The sequence below is a fragment of the Aythya marila genome, assembly GCF_965140915.1.
Source record: "Aythya marila genome assembly, chromosome: 20".
In the NCBI taxonomy this organism is placed as follows: domain Eukaryota; kingdom Metazoa; phylum Chordata; class Aves; order Anseriformes; family Anatidae; genus Aythya; species Aythya marila.
In genome coordinates this window covers 11,681,047-11,702,384 of record NC_139061.1, presented here as the reverse complement: position 1 = coordinate 11,702,384, position 21,338 = coordinate 11,681,047, and the positions used below count along the sequence as shown (strand labels likewise).

The window sequence follows — 21,338 nt, the reverse complement described above, 5'->3', positions numbered from 1 at the left end:
TCTATGGTGTGTATCCTCAAGGAACTTACTAGAACAGTACTATGCTACAGAGGAAGGTAATGCAGAAACAAGTGGTTCACTGTGTCACACAGGAAACAATCCATGCCACAGAGACAAGTTTTTGATTTTATCTTATATTTTATTTTGTTTTTATTTTTATTTGCCAGGCTCTAATTCTGCAACTTTTCCATTTTAATTAAATATATATCACTTACAGGATGTCATGAAAGTGTCTCAGAAGGAAATACTTGCAGTTAACAGACAGAGAGGTGACATATCAAATGCACCATATTTATAATAAAACCAGAGTTCTTTATTTCCCCATATATATGTTCCCCCGACTTGGCACTTCTGTCAATAAATCACCCAATGTGACCGTTCAAGAAAATAGCATTTCTCTTCTACTTGCACAGCAACAGAGAAAAGCTCTTCTTTCTGCAAATGGGAGAGGGAACTGCCTGTTACAGCTTTTAGCTGAAACAATTTTTAAGGAAATTTGTATCTGCATGAATTGAGACAGGCAAGCTCAGTGTTACCCAATCATGTGAGCACCACTGTATCTTACCTGCAATACTGAAGAACAAGCACAGTGAAGTACCTGGCAATAGTGAAATGTCCTATTGTGAAGTCCATCAGAAGGTATAAAAAGTCCCTTTCTCAAGTACATTTAGATATATATAGATGCAAGTTGGCATTAAGTGGTGATTTCCAAAGTGCAGAAGCTGCTTAATGGTTTCTGGTTTCTATTCCTTCAAACAAATACTGCGATAACCTTCAGGTGGTGACACATGTCTGTGGCCAAGTCACTTCTTAGCACTAAAATTGGTCTCTTCCTTACACATACTCTGCAAGTGGAATGGTGTTTATTCACATGCTCCATCATACCATGGAAGAGGTATGAGGCTGCACCACATGCAACCAGCTGGCTAGACAGAGTGCTGTTGAAGGCACTAGAAACAACAGTTTATGGTTCCCAGCAACTTCAAAGAGCACTGAAGATAAAGGCACAGAACTCCAATCATTACTGAAGTAGTTTTCTGCTCAGAAAAAGCACCTGGTGATTTTGTGGATATGTACATTACTCACTTTTAAAAGTAAAATGTGAATATTCTTCCAATTCTGTAAAGAACATTCAAGTTAATGACAAAACTATTAAACATCCTACACGTTACTGTGCTAGAGGCCAGATCATGCACCCTGTTCCTTTATGTAGGGAATCACTGAGGATGCATAATTTGACCCTTACGTCCTCACAACACCCTTGTGAGGTAGATAGGTACCATAACAACTTTTTCAGAATGGGAAAATGAGACAAAAAGAGGTGGATTGACTTGTCTGAGGCTGCACAGCAAGTCTGGAAGCAGAACTTAGGTCATGGCCATAGGTCTCTTCACTGCAACACGCTGCCTTCCCTCCCAACTTCATCTCCAGGGCTGAATAACCAGCATCCATGTACCCCTGGTCCAACAATACACCTAGTCCAACAAAAATCTTTCCATAGACTTTTTCTGCTTCAGAAATGACATGAACAGATGCTACAAAACACTTTTATCATGGGACCTGAATTCCAAAGTACACGAGACAACTTCCGTTGCTATCAGCCAACACAAGCCCTACTATCTGGGCTATACTATATTATTTACAAGGCTTTTGGTCAGAGACTTTCTCATGCCTTGTCTCCACTTCAAAATTCTAGAGTTAATAACGTGCATCAGGGGCTTTCTGAAAACTCCAGGAGCTTTCACCATAGGTATGAAGTCCTATGGTTCACAAGTCATTTACAAGCTGTCACTAACAAAGTACTGTTTGGCACATGAAACCACATCTACCTGGGGCCAAGAGATGGAAAGTCTCCTGGCCCTGCCAGGGCCACAGTGCAAGAAACACAAAGGCAACCTTAATTCATCATTGCCCAAGATATCATCAGAATCATGACCAGCATGGAATTATGTTATTTCAACTCTCTAAAAGGTTGTCTAAATGCAGTGAGATTTGGGAGTGAAAAGAAGGTGATGGAAAACATGGTTGGATGTTGACTTCGAAAGATTTTATCCCATGGCTAAGGCCAGACTAAAATATAACAAACCTTACACTAGATAAGTGACAACAGGTATTTCTCTGTACAGATGCTGACTTTTGGATATAGCTGCTAATGAATTGTCAGCCCTTGTCTGGGTGCAGTGTTCAATCACAATGATTTAAAAGTGCATACCAATGATAAAATAGTTCAAACCATCTGATATAACAGCTTGCCCTCTCTTTATTTAAAGTTAAATGAATTCTAAATCTTGATGGTAATTGGAGGTACAATAGATCACTTGATCATACTTGTGATCCAGACACATGATCCTTAGGGTTGTGAAATTAAACAGCACATTTGGTGCCACCATGATTGGAATGAGTTGGTTCATGCCTGATCTGATGTTTGATTCCCAGAAGGTAGCAGACACCTAACACTGGATCTGAAGTGGTGACAAGACTTTATATAGGGTTTCAGGCAACAACAGAATAGGATCAAGAGTCCATTCCTTGTACAAAACATGAATTCTTCATTGCTCACTGGTTAGTTGTGCTGTTTGCCCAGGTTGGAAATGTATCCAGATCAAACATAGGTCTTCCCCATGTGTTGATGGCCAGTGTGACACAGAAGACTCCAATGATGTTCATCACTATTCCGGATCTAACCTGTGAGGACAGAAGTCCAAGCCAACAATAACCAAACACCAGCACAGCAAAATATGGAAAGACACTAAACACAAAGAAGAAACACAGTCAAATTAAAGCACAGAAATAGCCACTGCACCCACTACCCGATGTTCTTGCTTAGGTAGAAATACCAGGGAATACACCGTGAAAAGGTAAACAGTTTGCTACACAACAAATCTAGGAGCTGTAAGGGATTCAAAAAGAAGTTGCTCTTATTAAAGACCAGCTTCTGTGTCCTTCAAGTATCCAGTTAGAAAACTGATAATATTTGGGTGTTTGGCACAGAATTTGGTACTGTGCGGTCTGGCAGGCAATCAAAGGACCAGAGTCTAGGGCAACAGATTGTTACCTTCTGCTTTCAGCTCCAGTGGAAATAAGCCTTTAGCTATACTCACCAAAGTCCCAGAAGACACTGGGAAGCACTGGCTGCATTTTAACCCCTTGGTGTTTAAGAGATTTTGACTTGTCAGTTTTTAATTTCAATTGGACTGGGCTGTATGTCTGCCAAAGCCTATGAGAAAGGTAATGTTGCTGCATAGATGCAAATCTTTATTACAATACTAATACCACATAAGAGAAGGATGTAAAGTGCTAGCTACTGCCCATATGAGCTTTATGATACTTTGGAAGTGTTAGGCTAAGAAAATTAAACTCTCATCATATTTCAGAAAAAATGCAATGGAGAATTTCAGATAAGAGACCAGACAATTACCATCTTACCATATCCAAAACACGGATGTGGCCATAGGAAAACACTATTGCATTTGGAGGTGTTGCAACAGGTAGCATGAAGGCAAAGGAAGCACTGAGAGTACCAGGCAGCATAACATACAAAGGATGGATCTTGACAGATGCAGCCTGCAGTGTAATGAAGAGAACTATTATACCAGAAGTGTTACCGAAAAAAAAAAAAAAAAGGCAAATAAAATTTTCCAGACCTTTGAGACACACAGGCTCAGCTCATTCCTTGGTATTACATGACCAGAGTGATTTTCAAGCATTTTATTCTGGAATCCACATGTGCTTAAAGATAACTTTGGTCTCAATCCCTGTCCCACAGTACTGAAAACAATGCTTGATTTTTTCTTGTTGTTTGTTTTGCTCTATGGTATAATTTGGAGTTCTGGTCAAATTTATCCAATGATCTTTTCTTTGACCTCAGACCACATTTTTGGAGTGCTTGTCAGGGTAACATAGAGATGGAACTATAATTACAAGACATGTGGAGTAACATTCTCAGACATTACATGAACTTTGTGGGACTCAGAACTGAAGTGACAAATAGGTCAGCACCTTTACTGAGATAAATTGACATTTGCCCCACGCACAAAAAAGGACATTAGTGTATTAGAACGAGTCCAAAGGAGGGTCATGAAGATGATCAAAGGGAGGGAGCACCTCTCCTATGAAGAGAGGCTGAGGGAATTGGAGTTGTTCAGCCTGGAGAAGAGGAGGCTCCAGGTAGACCTTATAGTGGCCTTCTAGTACCCAAAAGAGGCCTACAAGAAAGCTGGGGAGGAACTCTTTGTCAGGGACTGTAGTGATAGAACAAGGAGTAATGATTTTAAACTAAAAACTCACTGTCCATTATGGTATACTGTCAAATGGATTGCTTCATTACTGGGTTTCAGATAAACATTAGAGCAACATTCAAGACAGTAAATATGATATTGTTTTGCCACTAGAGACTAACAGTTTACCCCTAATCTCCCAGGTGATAGAACAGCAGAATGGAAGTAATCTTACCATGGATGAAAAGACAGGTAGGAAGAGGGTGGCTGTGGCGACATTACTGGTGCATTCAGTGAAGACAGCTATAATAAGCGAAAGTACTGTTGCAATGGCCCAGGGTGGAATAGATCCTAATGGAGTCATTTGATGACCCAGCCAAGCCGAGAGCCCAGAGTTCTGACAAGAAAAATGTTCTTTGATGAGGCTTAGAACCCCTAGCTCCTGAACAGAAAACTCATGTTATGTGTAATGTTCTTAACATAATGCTAAATGATTCCTGAATTATATAATTACCACCCACAGAAGTACAGAGTTCTGTCATAAACACTAAAGGGATTTTCTTGCCAACTACACTAATACTCAGCCCCACTTTCCTGATTTTCCTGGAACACAAATACTTGTTCACACTTTGGTTACAAAATTAAATTTTCTGCTAAACAGAAACAATTATTGCTGAGACTACAGCGAATACTTAATCACTCACAAGATTCCTAGCATGTGTTCCTAGTGTTTCTGAAGATAATAATGCTGTATGAGTGCTATATTATATGAACACAGACAGCAATGGATTCAGACAGATTACAAAGCCTTCATGGCTTCTAATGCCCCAGAGCTTTAATAATGTATGCATGTATGATGAATGTAGATGAATGTAACAGTCCAGAGCTTTAATTTACCCCATGTCTTAAAAACTGCCTAGCCACAATACTTAGATCTGAATATGATCTTCCTCAAAGAATGTCATTGTTGATATCTAAGGTTTTGATCTAGATACGTCTTAGTAGCGATGAAGTACAAAGCATGGCTTCACTCAAAATTTGTTCTTGTTTTGGGAATTCAGCCACCTTTACTATGAATTTATGAGCATAGCATTAAACCATGGGCTTATGGAGTGCAGTATATTGCCTGGCAACAGCCACTGACAAGAGACTGAAGAAACCCCACTGTATACAGTTTTGGAAAATATCTACTCACAATGATTTTCTACCTAACCAGTTCAGAAATGGTTTGGTTTAAATCTGATGTTATTTATCCTTTAAACAAACCTCAAATGGTTCTGGAAATCTTACAAGTGTTATTTATACTTCTATTTTTTCTAACCAGGGATGACAACACAAATAAGAAAGACTGTTCTTCTGGTCTGTCCAGTCAGTGAAGATCCCCAACGAAGATGCCCTTTCAGGGCTCAGATAAATTAGAGAAACTTGGCCAATGTACACAAGTTCCTGAAAAAGAAGCACAAATATTCACCTTTCCTCCCATTTTTTGCTAATTTGGATCTACCTCCATATCTGAACATCTCTACTGGGTTTGGCTTTGGGTGCATGCCCAGTAATACATGACAAGATAACAAACCAGGGAAGTCCACCTTTGAGTCAGAGAAAAACAGATGTCAGAACATACTGCACTTGCATCTGCCAAAGCAAAACCTCCTCCCAGCAGCAGCACAATGCTCCAGGGCATCTTCCTCTGAACCACATTCCAATCCAGCAGTGGGGCTGGTAAAAATGGCTTTTTTATATCTAAAGTGAGAAATCAAAAGCAAAATACGTTTCAGCAGAGTGAAGACATTTTGTCTCTGGTTCTATAAGATACTAGGGAAAGGTTCATCAGGCAGAGGTATATTACTGAGAAACCTACAAAAGTTAGGGCAAGGGTAACATATATGAACAGTGAGCATGCTCCAGTCCTGCCCAAGAAGTAAGGGAGGTGAGCTACCCTGAAGAACTGCATGCAAATCCAGTGCATGTTTCTGCCATGTTAGCTGGAGCTGGGTGACTTTCACAATGTTACAATGCCCCTTTTAAATACCTTCTTCAGTCTGTTCAGGGTCAGACATGCTTGAATTCCAGCCTATGAATTTGGGTTTGGTAGCAGGAAGGATGAACAATAGCAGGGCAATAAACACAGCAGGAGCAGAATCAGTGATATACCTGAAGAAGAAAAGAGAGATTATAAAATAAAACATCTTTCTTCTAGAATATGGCTGCCTTCCAGCATTGCAACCACTATTCCTTGCCATTCTGTTTGGGGTTTATACATTAGCAAAATACATCGTTAGTTCATGACTGAGGTGTTTCAGATCTACCACAGCACAAACACAGTAATAAATGAAAACAGCTATAATACACACTAATAATCAAAATCATGATGAAATCAGATGAAATCAGATGAAAATGGCTCCTGGGGACAGGGTTCCTTCTTTGTGGGCAAGCCAAGATTCAAAGATCCTATTCTAATGACTTGCGAGAAAATGGCCTGAATGATTTTCCCATCACACATTTTATATTCTTAATTTGCCACATATAGTATGCGAAGAAGCTATTGAAAGCAAAGAATCAATTTCCCAGTGGTTTCTACATATGCTATTGTTTAGAGATAATACCAAACACCACCACTGATTGGAACTCATACAAACAGAATGCTAATGTGTGCTTGAAAGTGACAGAGACCAGCACTGCAGAATTTCCTTTTCCTTTAGGAGGTTCAGCCTGCTCCATATCCCACTCTCCAGCCTTCACTGCAGTACGAACTGTCAAGTGATACATCAATTGGTAGTCTTATGTGTGTGAGAGAGGATCCAGCCCAGCAAACATGAATTCAGATACAGTTGGAATCAATCAAAACAGTATCTAAGAGTAGGAGAATTTGATTCAAAACAGGGAGGGTACAGGGTGAAAAAAAAAAAAACAAAAAACAGAACTTACTTTTCTCCGTCTGGGAAGAGCCTGTTGGCCCAGCCTTTTACAAAGCCTGGGTGTCTGGAAAACCACAAGAGAACCAGCAAAACAAACATGATGAGGACATTGAATTCAGCATAAGAGATAGGGCCTAATTTCTTCATTTCTGCCTTCAGCACATTGTATGCAGCTTTTTCTTTAGCAGTTCTCTCTGTCCCACAGCCCCAGCTTTTTTTAAAGCTTTAAGAAAAAGGAAGAAGAAAACATTGTAAGTATTAACACATTAGAATGATTTAACATGCTTGCCACTCTGAAGCTGTTCCTTCTGGGGACAGACACAGACTAAAGAAGAGGCCAGAAACAAAGAAGTGACAACAGTGTTGAAGTGTTTCATATGGACATGTCAGTTCTCACAGAAGAATGGGGTGTAAGAATGGATACGTCTCTGTCCAGTTTGGAGCAACCTAGTATAAAAAACTCATTTTTGAATCAAGGGCAGCGAACCATAGACTAGCTTTTCTAGGACCTAAATTCTCAGATTTTAAATTGAAAAAGGCAGTTGTGCCTGAACATTAAGATTGCCTAGCACTTTTGGCTTAGTGTGAATCTCCCCAAACATAAAGGTTTCCAAATCTTAAAAGCTGCTGTGAAATTGAACTGCTCTCTTTTATAGCATGATCAACTTGTCTGTGCATTCATTTTATCCAGAAACTTTTCAGTGATCTGCATTAGCTAAATGGTTTACACAATATCACATAGTTAAATACATACTTGAGTCCCATGAAGGAGCACTGTAGCCAAAGCCAAGCTAGTACCAACATCAGAATCATGTTTGGGAATGCAAACCCAAACCAGGAAGCAAAATTCACAACATCATTATTGTTGGGATATAACCTGAAAAAACAAATGCTTTCTGTATTAATGCCAAAACATTTAGTACTCTACCCTCCCTTTAATATACCTTAGTGCTAATTAGACATCTAAATCCAAGACAACCATGACAAGTAATCATAGACAACATCCACAGCTTAACTGAAGTTAATAGGAAAGCAGCCCCGGGTTTCAGAGGAGAACTGAAACAATCCTCTTAATTTTCCCTGCATTTTACTCTAAAGAAGACAGGAGCAGATGTTGGTATTTTAGGTCTCAGTGAGACAAGCACTGCTGAAAGGTCTCCCGCATGTTCTGGGTATCTTTCACTTCCAACATGTCTGCTCATTTATGCCATGACAGAATGTTTTTTCCTCCTCCCCATTAATAACTATAATAGGAGAGAAAGCATTGTCTTCTTCTGAAATTAATAGCTGCACTTCTGCCCACTTTAATAGAAGACTAAGTTGCTACTTAGAATCACAGAATCACAGAATCACAGAATTTCTAGGTTGGAAGAGACCTCAAGATCATCGAGTCCAACCTCTGACCTAATGCTAACAATCCCCACTAAACCATATCCCTAAGCTCTACATCTAAACGTCTTTTGAAGACTTCCAGGGATGGTGACTCCACCACCTCCCTGGGCAGCCTGTTCCAATGCCTAACAACCCTTTCAGTAAAGAAGTTCCTCCTAACATCTACCCTAAAACTCCTCTGGTGCAACTTAAGCCCATTCCCCCTCGTCCTGTCACCAGGCACGTGGGAGAACAGACCAACCCGCACCTCGCTACAGCCTCCCTTGAGGTACCTATAGAGAGCGATAAGGTCACCCCTGAGCCTCCTCTTCTCCAGGCTGAACAAGCCCAGCTCCCTCAGCCGCTCCTCGTAGGACTTGTTCTCCAGGCCCCTCACCAGCTTCGTCGCCCTTCTCTGCACCCGCTCAAGCACCTCGATGTCCTTCTTGTAGCGAGGGGCCCAAAACTGAACACAGTACTCAAGGTGCAGCCTCACCAGAGCTGAGTACAGGGGGACGATCACCTCCCTAGCCCTGCTGGTCACACTGTTCCTGATACAAGCCAGGATTCCGTTGGCCTTCTTGGCCACCTGAGCACATTGCTGGCTCATATTCAGCTGACTATCAACCATCACTCCCAGGTCCTCCTCTGCCTGGCAGCTCTCCAACCATTCCTCTCCCAGCCTGTAGCTCTGCTTGGGGTTATTGCGCCCCAAGTGCAGGACCCGGCACTTGGCCTTGTTGAACTTCATGCAGTTGACCTCAGCCCATCAGTGCAGCCTATCCAGATCCTCCTGCAGAGCTCTCCTACCCTCAAGCAGATCGACACACGCACCTAACTTGGTGTCATCTGCGAACTTACTGAGGGTGCACTCGATGCCCTCGTCCAGATCATCGATGAAGATATTAAAGAGGACTGGCCCCAGCACCGAGCCCTGGGGGACGCCACTAGTGACTGGCCTCCAACTGGACTTGACTCCATTCACCACGACTCTTTGGGCCTGGCTATCCAGCCAGTTTCTAACCCAACGAAGCGAGCACCAGTCCAAGCCAAGAGCAGCCAGTTTCTTGAGGAGAATGCTGTGGGAGACGGTGTCAAAAGCCTTGCTGAAGTCAAGGTAGACCACATCCACAGCCTTTCCCTCATCCACCCAGCATGTCACTTTGTCATAGAAGGAGATCAGGTTTGTCAAGCAGGATCTGCCTTTCATAAACCCATGCTGACTGGGCCTGATCGCCTGCTTGCCCTGCAAGTGCTGCATGATGACTCTCAGGAGGATCTGCTCCATGAGCTTCCCTGGCACTGAGGTCAAACTGACAGGCCTGTAGTTTCCCGGGTCTGCCCTCTGGCCCTTCTTGTAGATGGGCGTCACATTTGCTAGCCGCCAGTCAACTGGGACCTCCCCCGATCGCCAGGACTGCTGAAAAATGATGGACAGTGGCTTGGCCAGCTCCTCTGCCAGTTCTCTCAGTACCCTTGGGTGGATCCCATCTGGCCCCATCGACTTGTGCACATCCAAGTGCCGTAGCAGGTCACCAACCAGTTCTTCATGGATAGTGAGGGCCACATCCTGCTCCCCATCGCCTTCCACCAGCTCAGGGTACTGAGTATCCAGAGAACAACCGGTATTGCCGCTAAAGACTGAGGCAAAGAAGGCATTGAGCACCTCCGCCTTTTCCTCATCTCTTGTAACTAAATTTCCCCCCGCATCCAGTAAAGGATGGAGATTCTCCTTAGTCCTCCTTTTTGTGTTGATGCTGAAGCAAAAGTTTTAAGAACAGCCGCTTTTTGTTCTTCCCTGCATCTACCAATAATGACTGCAGGACAAATAGCAAAAGCAAATTTCCAGGTGGTTGTTACAATCAACAGATAATGAGAAGACTTAATACTACGTTCTTTTCAAGCTCTTCACTGCAGTTGCCCTAATCATATGCTGCATTTTAATTGAAAAAGTGGAGGCAGAAGAACCACTATCTCATATCTCAAAATTTTCTCAGGAGGCTTATAATACCAGCACATAGCTGCCTAAAAAAGGGCGGAGCAGAAAAATGATACCCTTCACTTCATATACATTTCTCACTTTCAGTTCATCAGCTGCTTATTGCTTAGAGTTTGCAACTGAAACTGTCAACTATGACTTTAGTCTGTTGGTCACAGAAACAGTAAAGTAGCAAAAGTAAAGAAACAGCAAGAATGACTTACTGGTTCATCTGGCCTTTCAATACCATGTTTGGACCTGTTCCAGTGAGTGTTGCAGTTCCTCCAATGCTGGCAGCATAGCATACACAAAGTGTCATTCCCTTACATATACGTTTCTTCATTTTCTTTTCCTCAGAAGATCTGGGGTCATCAGGGACTTGTCCATTGCTTATGACTAGACACAAAGAACATGACTTGCTCAGGTACAGTTAGGGAGGCAGAAAGTTCAGGACCAGGTCTGCAGGCTCAGTGCTTCCAGTTTTCGTATGCCTCACGCCTCATTTTAATTGAAAAACAAAACAACAAACGAAACAACAAACAACACACAGATATGTTCCTACATATTTCAGACTTAAGTTCATAAGGGGTTGAGAAGAGACGTTGACAATTTGGCTCCACATGACCCTAGGACGCTGTTTTCTATCTTGGTGCCACAGCTTCTCAAAAGCAATTCCCTACCTCACAGAGGGACTTACCGTCACCCAGATATTGTAGTCACTGGAACCCTTTCAACATCCCAGTAAGAACTCAACAAGCTTTAACAGCTGTGAATACAGGTGAAAAAAGTCCACCCCAAACAAAATTCTAGCCTGACACAACTGTTAATGTTATATATTACATCAGTTTACATCAAGTGTGAAATTTTGCTGCTGTGTTCATTATTCTCTGAGGTTAACAATCTAATCATGAAGTCTGGCTGGACTAATTTTGTGAGACAATGTATTTATAACAATTACAACCAATTCAACAATACCAAAGGGTATTCTTCACATACATTTGTCACTTTTCTTGCATGTTAGGGATAAATTAGCAAAGCCAATCAGTTCCTTCTAGGAGAACAGAAATCCATCAAAATTATTTTCTCTAGTCTTATTGCAGAAGTTCATTTTTGAGACTCAAGAATCAACATTAAAAACAACATTTGTAAACATGAAATATTATCTTAATACAACTGTTCGGATGTTAAAAATGAGCAAACTCACAGAGCACTGTGTGACTAAGTAGCATTCTCTTGGGCTTGCAAGTCTTACATAAACATAGTGCCTGAGCTTTGCACAATAATAGCATATTGTCCCATCACTAGTGAGGTAAGAAATTAAACAACCAAAAAGCAGAGAGCACTGTTGTATCTAATTTATGTTTCTGAAGTCCAGACAAATATGCCAGTTGTGAGTTAATATCTTAACAGGGCAATGACTGACACATGTGAACTACCTTCTACACTGGGTCTTCCACAGACATATAAGCTAGAAAATGGACATGGTGTGTCCCAGGCAGAAAGCTCATTCTTGCACAGAGTCACACAGGGAATTGTGGCAGATCAACATGCTAATTCAGTGAAATCGAATCTCCAAGAAAATCCCCAAGAAAATCCTTCCTCCTCTGAAAGAGAAAGGCACTACAGATTTGATATTTAATAGCATTTCATAATATAGCTCTCTGTACCAGTGCAATGGAACAGCCAGATCAGAGGAACGGAATATGTGTGCAAGTGTGTCAAGTGAAACCTACATCAGAAACACAGAAGTGATAGAAGAACCTTGTTGAGTCAAGCACCAGGCTAAGAATACACTAAAGTGTTCCAAAGAGTAGCTTGTCTACCAGGAGTCAAATGATGCCAGCTCTTTTCCAGTATTTCTCATTTTTCTCCCTATCTCCACATTCAATATGGTCAACAAATGGGTATTTATTACCCCACAACCAAAACAGATTGAGTTTGCACAATTTTTTTCAAACATTCCTACATGTCTTAGACGCTGAATAACACTGATAATTACAAGATCTAGAAAGTGTGATGCTGGTGTGGGTGGAAGATATTTCCCAGAAGATACAGTTTTTACTTCCCTGAGCAGGCCATTAGTTCCAGGGAAACCACAAGTGGATAAGCCCAGCTTGAAGGAAAGAACATACCAATCTGCATGGGATCTAGCACTAAGCATAACAAAATGACAGCCACCAAAATTAGTAAACATTTTGGAAAACCTGAATGTCATACATTTAGAAGCTTTTAGTCATGTGAACATCCTTTTTCCTTGAAAAAGGTCCTTCTTGGACAGAGAGCTCCGAGTGTAACAAGTTAACTCATTCCTTAGCAGGCCCTTACCCTGCACTGAAGTGGGATCTGATACATTCTTTTCCTGCAGCTCAATCACTGTATTTGTTTGCCCGGTTGCTTGTTCCATCATGGTCACATCATATTCAGTGTTATCCATTTGCTCCAGGACAGCCTGGACAATGGGAACCATCATAGCAGTGGTGGCTGTGTTACTTATCCACATGGACAGGAAAGCAGTGACTATCATAAATCCCAACATGAGGCTGAAAAAGAAATAGGCAGACGAGAAAAGAGGAAAAAACTGAGACTGTTAGGCTCTGTAGTCACTGTAATTTTGAGAGCAGAGTCCAGACAGGGATGTGTGTATCCTCCAATAGTACAAAGCAGGGCTAGATTCCCTCCTAGCTCTGCTACCCTCAGTGAAGGAAACCCAGAAAGGCATTTAGTTCTTTGGTCTGTGCATGATTAAGTCTGAATCATCTTGTCTCCAGTGGCGAGCACCTAGAATTTATCCAGATTAAAAAAAAATAAAACAGTAGTTCTGTAAGAGTGAACCAGAAGTGTTGTTTCCCTGGTTATTGGTATTAGGATTGTAAACTGTGCTTTCAGATCTTGTAAAATTGGCTTTTGCCTGTAGATGCAAAATAATGGGTTCTAGGTGCTCTTCACCACCACTATCTTTGCCTAGACTTACTCTAGCCACAGAACTGGCACCGCTTAAGCATGCCAGAATGAGGGTATGGCTTTTAGATGATGATCATGTCTCCATTCACAGAGATGGTGGTGGGGACCACAGATGGCTTGGGGTCATGATAAAAGGATTTCACATGAACTGTGAATGCCAGCACATACAATAATATGCCATCTGGGTAACAATAGCACAGATGCTCTTGGACTTATAGCTTCACGGCTTTACAGAGATTCTGACTAAAAGAAGAAGCAAGGGTACAATTTATCTCACTTGACTTCAGACATGAACAACCCAGGTACTTTGATTCCACTCAGACACTTACTGCTTTGCAGCTGATGGGCACTTCTTGGGCATGAATCATCTGCCCTATTGTAGATAATGGCTTCTCTCTTTTTGATGACAACAGCCACAGCCTAGCTATTTATATAAGAAGTGAATGCCTGTTTTTGGAAAACTGAATTCCACCTGTAGAGTCTCATCCAAAGATCAAACCATGGACTCAATGTGAAATGTAAGACACTATAGAGTCAGGGGCTGACATGGATATAGAAGTATTTTCAACCCATTCAAGTCATTTAGCAGTCTTGCAGTCACAGGTGTCCTCCCATGAGCCTGTATTTTGGCTAAAGGACGAATAAACCATCCATGCAGACAGGCTTCGCCTCTGGAAACTGTACAAGTACAGAAAAAGAGGTTCTTGGAGATTCCCTTCTCTGCTGACTCTTAAACACCATTCCTAGGTATCTGCTAAATTGACACAGACAAGGAAGAGGTAATGTAATGTTCTTACAGTGCAGGCTTCACCCCAAGAATTAGCAGGACCCTTAGCGCAATCCTTTTGTGAAGATTCCACTGTTCAACAGAAATTGCAACAATCAGCCCTCCAACAAAGAGCATGTTTGTGTCATTTAGATACTGCAAGCAAACCTGTAAGACAGAGAAGATAGGTCAGGGACCCAAATGTAGCCTATTGCTACTAGCTTCACTAGTACATGTTGCCTTCCACCCTCTCAAAGACATTTACTGCACCAGGCTCCATTCCAATACTGACAGAAAGAGTAGTTACAGCCTCAGCTACCTCCAGTTTCTGCAAACCTTTATCCTCTGTTTCCTTCCCAGAAAGCTGTGTAGAGGAAAAGGATCTGGGGGTGGTGATTGATGCTTGCCTGAATGTGAACCAGCAGTGTGCCCAGGTGGCCAAGAAGGCCAACGGCATCCTGGGTTGTATCAAGAATAGTGTAGCCAGCAGGACCAGCGAGGTGATCATTCCCCTGTTCTCAGCTCTGGTGAGGCCACACCTTGAGCACTGTGTTCATCTTTGGGCCCCGCCCAAATTAGGAGATTAGGAGAATCTCCACATTAGGAGACATTTCTTCTCAGAAGGAGTAGTTACGCATTGGATCACATTTCCAGGGAGGTGGTGGAGTCACTGTCTCTGGAAGCATTTAAGGAAAGGTTGTATGTGACGCTTAGGGACGTGATTTAGTGGGCAATACTGGTAGAAGGGGGATCATTGGGCCAGATGATCTTGGAGGTTTTTTCCAACCTTAATGATTCTATGACTTTAAGTGCTTAACTAGAAATAGCAGTTTCGTAAAAGACTGGTAGGGACTATGTAGATACCAGAGATGCTAGACTACAAAACAGGTTTACCAGCACCTTTAACACCCACACCCATCCTTACCAGCTGGCTGGCCAGTAGCAAATCTAAATACAGTCTCTCTGCCTTGGGCTAAAGCACTGCCCTTCCGCTAGCACAAACAGTCAATTATCCTTTCGCAGAATGAGCTTTGGAGGGGACACAGTGTACTTGCTGGCATTACGCTGTCTACCATGTCAGAGGAAGTTTGTTTCATGCATTTCAAAATCTCCCAGAGGATATGTCAGCAATGCTCTCTAATGGGATAGATTATGAACACATAAGCTGCTGGTACTAGTGTGATGTTCTCCAGCAGGATCCAAGCCCACAGAAGGACATTTCCCTCTATCATCCCCAGTCCCCTTCTCCCCCTTTTCCCCCCGTAACATCTTGGGCAAATATGTATTGATTTCAGCATTTTCCCATACCAGAACCCAACTCCCTGCTTAACATGTTCAAAAACAGCATAACTGTTTTTGAGCACTTTCCTATCAGACTTGTTTGGTACATATCAATGGGGGATCAGAGCAATGGATTTCCCTTTATCAGATATGGATTGAGCAGGAACTATTCCTTACTGATTTAGAGCTCTGAACTCCAAGCAGAGGGAAAAATACCACTGGCATGAGGGAAGTAACAGCCAGTGGGATAACTTCAGTGCACCAGTACACAGCCATGATGATGATGATATATGCACATTTGGCCTCCTGCAACACAATGGAAGATGTATTTAAGAAAAAACAAAACAAAACAAAACAAAACCAAAACAAAACCAAAACAAACAAACAAAAAAACAACAATCCTATTCTTACAGGTAAGAAAAACATTGCCGTCTCTTATAAGGGGACCAAACATTCCATTGTCTCTAGCCTAACAAGTTATGCAGAAAAAGGTAGGAGGGACATGAGGCATGAGGATTTAAATTTGTACATTTTAAGTCTTGCTCAGAAGTCACTTGCATAAAAAGTTCTTTTTGACTATAGTGGTTTTTATAATGCATCCACATAAATGTTGGGCATGAAAAACAAACAAACAAAAAAACACCTTCTACAGCTAGGTACATAGTTTGCAGTGTGCAATTACCTCTTGGCAGTTGAGGTAAGCAGATTTCACATCCAGGAGCCAAGAATTTTTAATAGTGCTGGGAGAACTGGGCATTTCTATTTTTAGTTAGCTATTTTTAAATGTATGGCTGAATTTCCTAGTGTGGATGAGTACATTTTCTGAGATTCACATTTATTTGAGCTGTGCCTAGTAACATGCCCGAGCCAAGAAACTATATCACTGAACAATTTAAAAGTTCTTAGGTAACTCTCTTACAATTTTTTTTTTTTTTTTTTTTTTTGGGGGGGGGTAGGGGTAGTGGTAGGAGTGGCTAAGGACATATGAGGTTTTAACTTGCTTTCCCAAATCATACTGTTCTTATCTAATAAGGGGATTCCCTAGCTTAGAAATGTTGTAATGTTTTTTTTATACAGTTGGTCAGGTATTTCTGTAATCTGGCTTTCCTTGGTTTGTACTTTCAAAATTGTTAGGAGGAGTTAGCATTCATTAGTCTACAGTAAACAGCATTGTAAAGCTTGAGTCAAAGTGTTCTGTTCAGGATTTGCTCATATTTAGAGTATGTGTTTATAGGATCTGATTCTAATGCACAAATGGGACTTTATTGCAAAAATAAACGAGGTTGCAGTGACATTTTAAAATTGCTGTAAGGTTATATTTATAAATATTATAAATAGGGGTGTGCTTTCCTTTTTTTTTGTGCTTTTTTTTTTTTTTTTTTTTTTAAAAAGGAAAGAACAGCTTAGGAACCAGAGAACAGTCTTTGCAGGCAATCTGATTTTTTATTTTTTTTTTCAGCTTGAGAGGAGATTAATTACAGCACAAGTTTTGAGAGAAATGGTTTTTTATCAGAGACTAGAAGCTATCAGACAGATCCTATTTAAGTCTCTTTCCTTAATAAATACAAAGTGAGCTCATAATACCATTTAAGCTGTACAACAGTAACTAAGTGCTAGAACTAACTGTGGTTAATTTGTTGCCAATATGAAAGACATGTAAACAACTGTAAGAGAACATTACTTTGAATAAAGCTCACAATACCGAAGAAACTGGTTTTGTACAGTGGACAGTAAATAATTTACATGAAGTTCAAAAATACAGCCATACTTATAAATTAACTCCTACACTTGCAGCCAATTCAAGCAACTGAAGATTTGGAATTAAATAAATATCTGTATCTACATCTATATATGTCTGTGATTTATGGGAATGGTCACAAAATGTTTCTTTGGTCTCTGGATAGTCCACAGCAAAAACAATGACCTGTCTTCTCACTGACAGCTGGAAAAGCAGTCAATGATGGGAATGTTACTCTCGCATTGTGAAATATTGTACTTTTCCCAGATAAGACTTATGACACAATATTCCTACAATTACTGGAAAACTGAAAAGGAACTCCTTTTTGGGGGGAAATTATCTTTCCTAGTATTGATCTTAGTAGTGCCTAGCAGCCAGAAATTCTTTTCCGTAAAGCACGGGCATTCAATTGAATGGCAGACCTGATACTGCTTAGACAGGTAAACCAGAAGTGCTGGCAATTTTGCTTATAAATGTGCATGATGTTTTTCTATATTTTAAAATACACTGAGCAATACAGGTGACTCCAAAGAAAGACTTCTTTTAGCCCTGGAATAGACTCTATAGCTCTAGTAGGCTAGAATACTGTAAAGAGAGGTTTCACATTTTGCCAAGAATGCTACAAGGTATTAAAGACAAAAGTCTTCAGTGGGTTATTCCAATTTTATGCTAGTGTAACTGCTCTGAAATCAAAGGAGTAGTGCCAACCCCATTACTGGAGTAAGATGGATGTGAACTTCAGTATATTGCATGTGAAACGATCTTATGATCACCGCACATGGTGCATGGCTTCTCACTGCACCATAGGATGAAGAATGACACTCACCAGCACTACTTAGAGTATCTCAGAGCTTCAGCAGCAGAACTAGAAAACCCAGAAGTCCTGTATTTCAGTCCACTGCCAGTCATTTCTTGACAACCTGGGATACAATTCTACTTGTCCTGACCAGCTACTTATCTTTGGGCCAAAAAGAATTGCATCTAATTTGCAAGATGGGTTGGGTCTGTGGAAGCCCCAGGTCCTGGCCCTGGCACATCCCTTTGGATGAATGGATGGGCACTGGGCTCCCATCTCAGGGCTTCTACAGTGAAGATTACTTGGGAGCAGAAGCTGTAAAACATGTCCCTGAGACCTAGGGGCGGAGGACTGAGGTCCTTTCTGAGCTGCATTGAAATTCCTCTGGGGCAGGGTGGCATGAAGAAGACGTTTCAGCATACTGTCAGGGAGTAAAGTGCCCCGGTGGGCATCAGCCACTGCTCGCTCTGGTGGCGAGACGAAGCGTCGAGGGTAGACCTGGTGGGCAGCGCTGCACCGGTTGCCGGGTGCTGGGCCCCACACGAGCAGGGCAAGCAGGCTGGGCGCCCAGCACTCCTGGGCAGCGGCGGTGCGGCTGGCTGGGACGGGGCTCGGGGCAGCCCGGCCCGGACCTGGGGGCAGGGGGAGCGGGCTCCGTCGAGCAGCAGGGCCCGGACCCGGGGAACCGCGCTCCCTGCGTGAGCCCCGCGGGCACTTACCCGTGTGGGCACAGTGACCGGCAGTGGCAGCAGCAGCAGCGGTGTGAAGAAGAGGATGGCGAAGGACCGGTACCTCAGCAGGGGCCGCAGGCACGTCGGGGCCATCTTCTGCGGGGAGACACGGTCAGGGCGCGAGCAGGAGCGGCGCCCGCCGCCGCCGCCTTAAGTACGGGGCGGCGAGGCCGCGGCGGGAGGGACGTGGCGGGGGGCGACGCGACCCGCCCGCGCCCTGGCGGGGACACCGGGCCCGCCCGCGCCCTGCCGGGAGCCGCCTCCGCCCTGCCTGGGCCGGGCTAGCGGTGCAGCCACGGATCCGGGGCGAGCGAGCCGGCGGAGAGCTGCCGGGCTGGCGCCAGCTCAGCACCCCTGGCCAGCGCCCGCCCTGCCGACCCGGGGGCGGCGCGGCCGTGCGGCGACCCTGGCACCCCCGGGCCGGCCGGCAGCAGCCCTGGAGGATGCGGGAGCAGGTGCCCGCGTCCCCGACCGACAGACACGCGGGAGATCTCGGCTCGATCTACAACAAGGGGGCTCGCTCCACCATATGGGCTTCGGTCCATAACAAGGGGCCTTTCCCCTTCCCTTGTTCCTCACGTCCATCTATCTCTGCACTGCCTCTTGCAGTGCACTGTGTGAACAAGGAGAGATACTCGATGGCCGCGTATCACGTTTCCCTCCCGAGCCGGGAAAAAGTTTTCTCCGCGTTCATAGTGCTCACAGTGCTTGCCAGTGACCACGGATTCTCTTAACACACATTAACTGTGGAACCAAAATGCTGACCCAGGCTTCTCTCAGGTGCTCTGGCTGGTGGTTCTGATGGCAAAGGAGGATCATCTCTCACTCATTTACACATCAGGGAAGGATGGAGCTCCCTTGGGGAACTGGAGAGTTAAACCTGCAGGAGGGTCTCCCCAAGACAAAGGTCTGTGAAGGCTTGCATGCATGGCTGTGTTTCACTGCCTGTTATTTGGTGAGGGACTGCGTGTCTATGATCCAAGTTAAAAATAACACAAACCGGTTAATTTGAAAGGTTATTTTCAATATGCATCATTTCAGTGGTCTGCAGTATAGCCACAGAATCAGAAGCGAGGGCACTTCTGAAAGGGTTGCAAGCACTGTTGACATGGCAGAAGAAAAAGACAGAAGTGAAGGATGGAGAGACTGGAAACCAGACTGAAGACAAAGAATTTGTTGATTTTTAAGCTCTGCTTCTGTGATGTCAACAGCCACCTGAAACTGAAGACAGCAAAGACCGCATCTTGACAGTTTGATCCTGCAGACTTACCAGGCAGTGAGCACAGAAATAAAGAATTCCAGATTCCACAGAAAGTAATGAGGGAGCTCTGAGTAGAACTTGCACTGTTTGTCCTATGTGGACCAGAGGATCTTGAGTGATAGAAGTTCAAAACAAAACACTCCAATGTTACTGTTCTGTTTGTAAAAGCAATGAATGTCTACTAAGGAAAACAGTAGCCAACCGGATCTGTACAGATTCCAAATCTTCAAACCTTTAGCAGCAATCCCTCTGGGTAATTTACCAACACAGAGGAAACTTCACACCATCACAGAGCCTAGCAGAAAGTGGGGAATCAGCCAAAACTTGCATTCCTGTGGCCAGTATCCAATGAAAAAATGCTTCCTAGTCAACAAAGAAAAAGCACTACAAGCACTTAATTAAGAAAATGCAAAGAGTTAACTCCAGAGGATTTGTACTGTGGTTCACTTTGTCTGACAGACCAGTGCAATATGATTTGCTATCTTTTGCTATTCATATAGCAACTGTCAAGCAGAGGGAGTGCTTTTGGGAGGAGAAAGGGACTGAAACATGGTGTTCCCTTGAGTTTCTAGAAATAAGTGATCTGGGTCAGGGATGGGAAGACAGTGCAGGCTTCCCAAGGGAGTAGAGTGCAGAAAGGAATGAGGAAAGGGGAAAACCAGGGAGGTGTCAAGACCAGCAAGTACCTGACCTTTAGAGAAAAAGACCCACTTTCCACCTATTCCAGTGGAGCTGCTGGTCAGCACCAGTAGAATAAGAAATGGAGATCCAGGAGGAACAACACTCAGTACCAATTTGAAAGAGGACATGTCTAAAGCTCTTTTAAATCTGAGTGTGTCTTTATCTGATACCCCAGGCCCTAAAGAAGGCAGCTGTAAACTTTTCAGGAATCAAGGCCAGCAGTGGTAAACTGAGTTCAGAAACCTAAATACAAGGCTGATCTCTCCCAGCAATATACTAAAGCAAAAGAAAAATGATAAGTATGACCATACAAATGAAAGCAAACAACTTATTTATTTTCTAAGTGGGCTCCTTTTCTAGAGGATTGCTTTAGCAAGAGAGCAAGTTGACTTGTGTATTTGCATGTGTGTGAAAAACGCCTGCGCTGACTCTGCTGAGAAGAAATTCAGCATATCAAGTTGAATATGAGACAGCAGTGTAGCAGTGTGCCCTGGCAGCCAGGAGGACCAACCATATCCTGAGGAACATCAAGCACAGCATTGCTAGTTGGTCGAGGGAAGCGATTGTCCTGCTCTGCGTTGCTGCAACCTCTCCTCGAGTACTGTGTGCAGTTCTGGTCACCATGGTATAAAAAGGATG

At 43.0% G+C, this 21,338-nt stretch overlaps 1 protein-coding gene across 1 annotated transcript; it reads right to left on the bottom strand.

Moving 5' to 3' along the window:
• Window positions 1-67: 67 nt before the first annotated feature.
• SLC13A5 (solute carrier family 13 member 5) lies at window positions 68-19,094 on the bottom strand. Its single transcript, XM_082776462.1, has 12 exons — window positions 18,746-19,094; window positions 15,670-15,798; window positions 14,243-14,379; window positions 12,810-13,024; window positions 10,709-10,880; window positions 7,890-8,012; window positions 7,146-7,358; window positions 6,250-6,371; window positions 5,842-5,960; window positions 4,453-4,614; window positions 3,427-3,564; window positions 68-2,685 (listed from the first exon to the last, which is right to left on the bottom strand). Exons 1-12 carry the CDS (start codon window positions 18,848-18,850, stop codon window positions 2,557-2,559), a joined length of 1,764 nt encoding a protein of 587 aa, XP_082632588.1. The 5' UTR covers window positions 18,851-19,094; the 3' UTR covers window positions 68-2,556.
• Window positions 19,095-21,338: the final 2,244 nt, after the last annotated feature.

Bases quoted from the DNA above. Each gene is read 5' to 3' on its own strand.
- SLC13A5 (XM_082776462.1), bottom strand. From the start codon at position 18,850: ATGGCCCCGACGTGCCTGCGGCCCCTGCTGAGGTACCGGTCCTTCGCC. The intron at 7,359-7,889 runs GTATGTATTTAA...TTTTTCTTAAAG, and splicing joins TGCTCCTTCATGGGACTCAA to CTTTAAAAAAAGCTGGGGCT. The intron at 4,615-5,841 runs GTATGTTCTGAC...TTTTCTTGTCAG, and splicing joins CTTTGGCAGATGCAAGTGCA to AACTCTGGGCTCTCGGCTTG.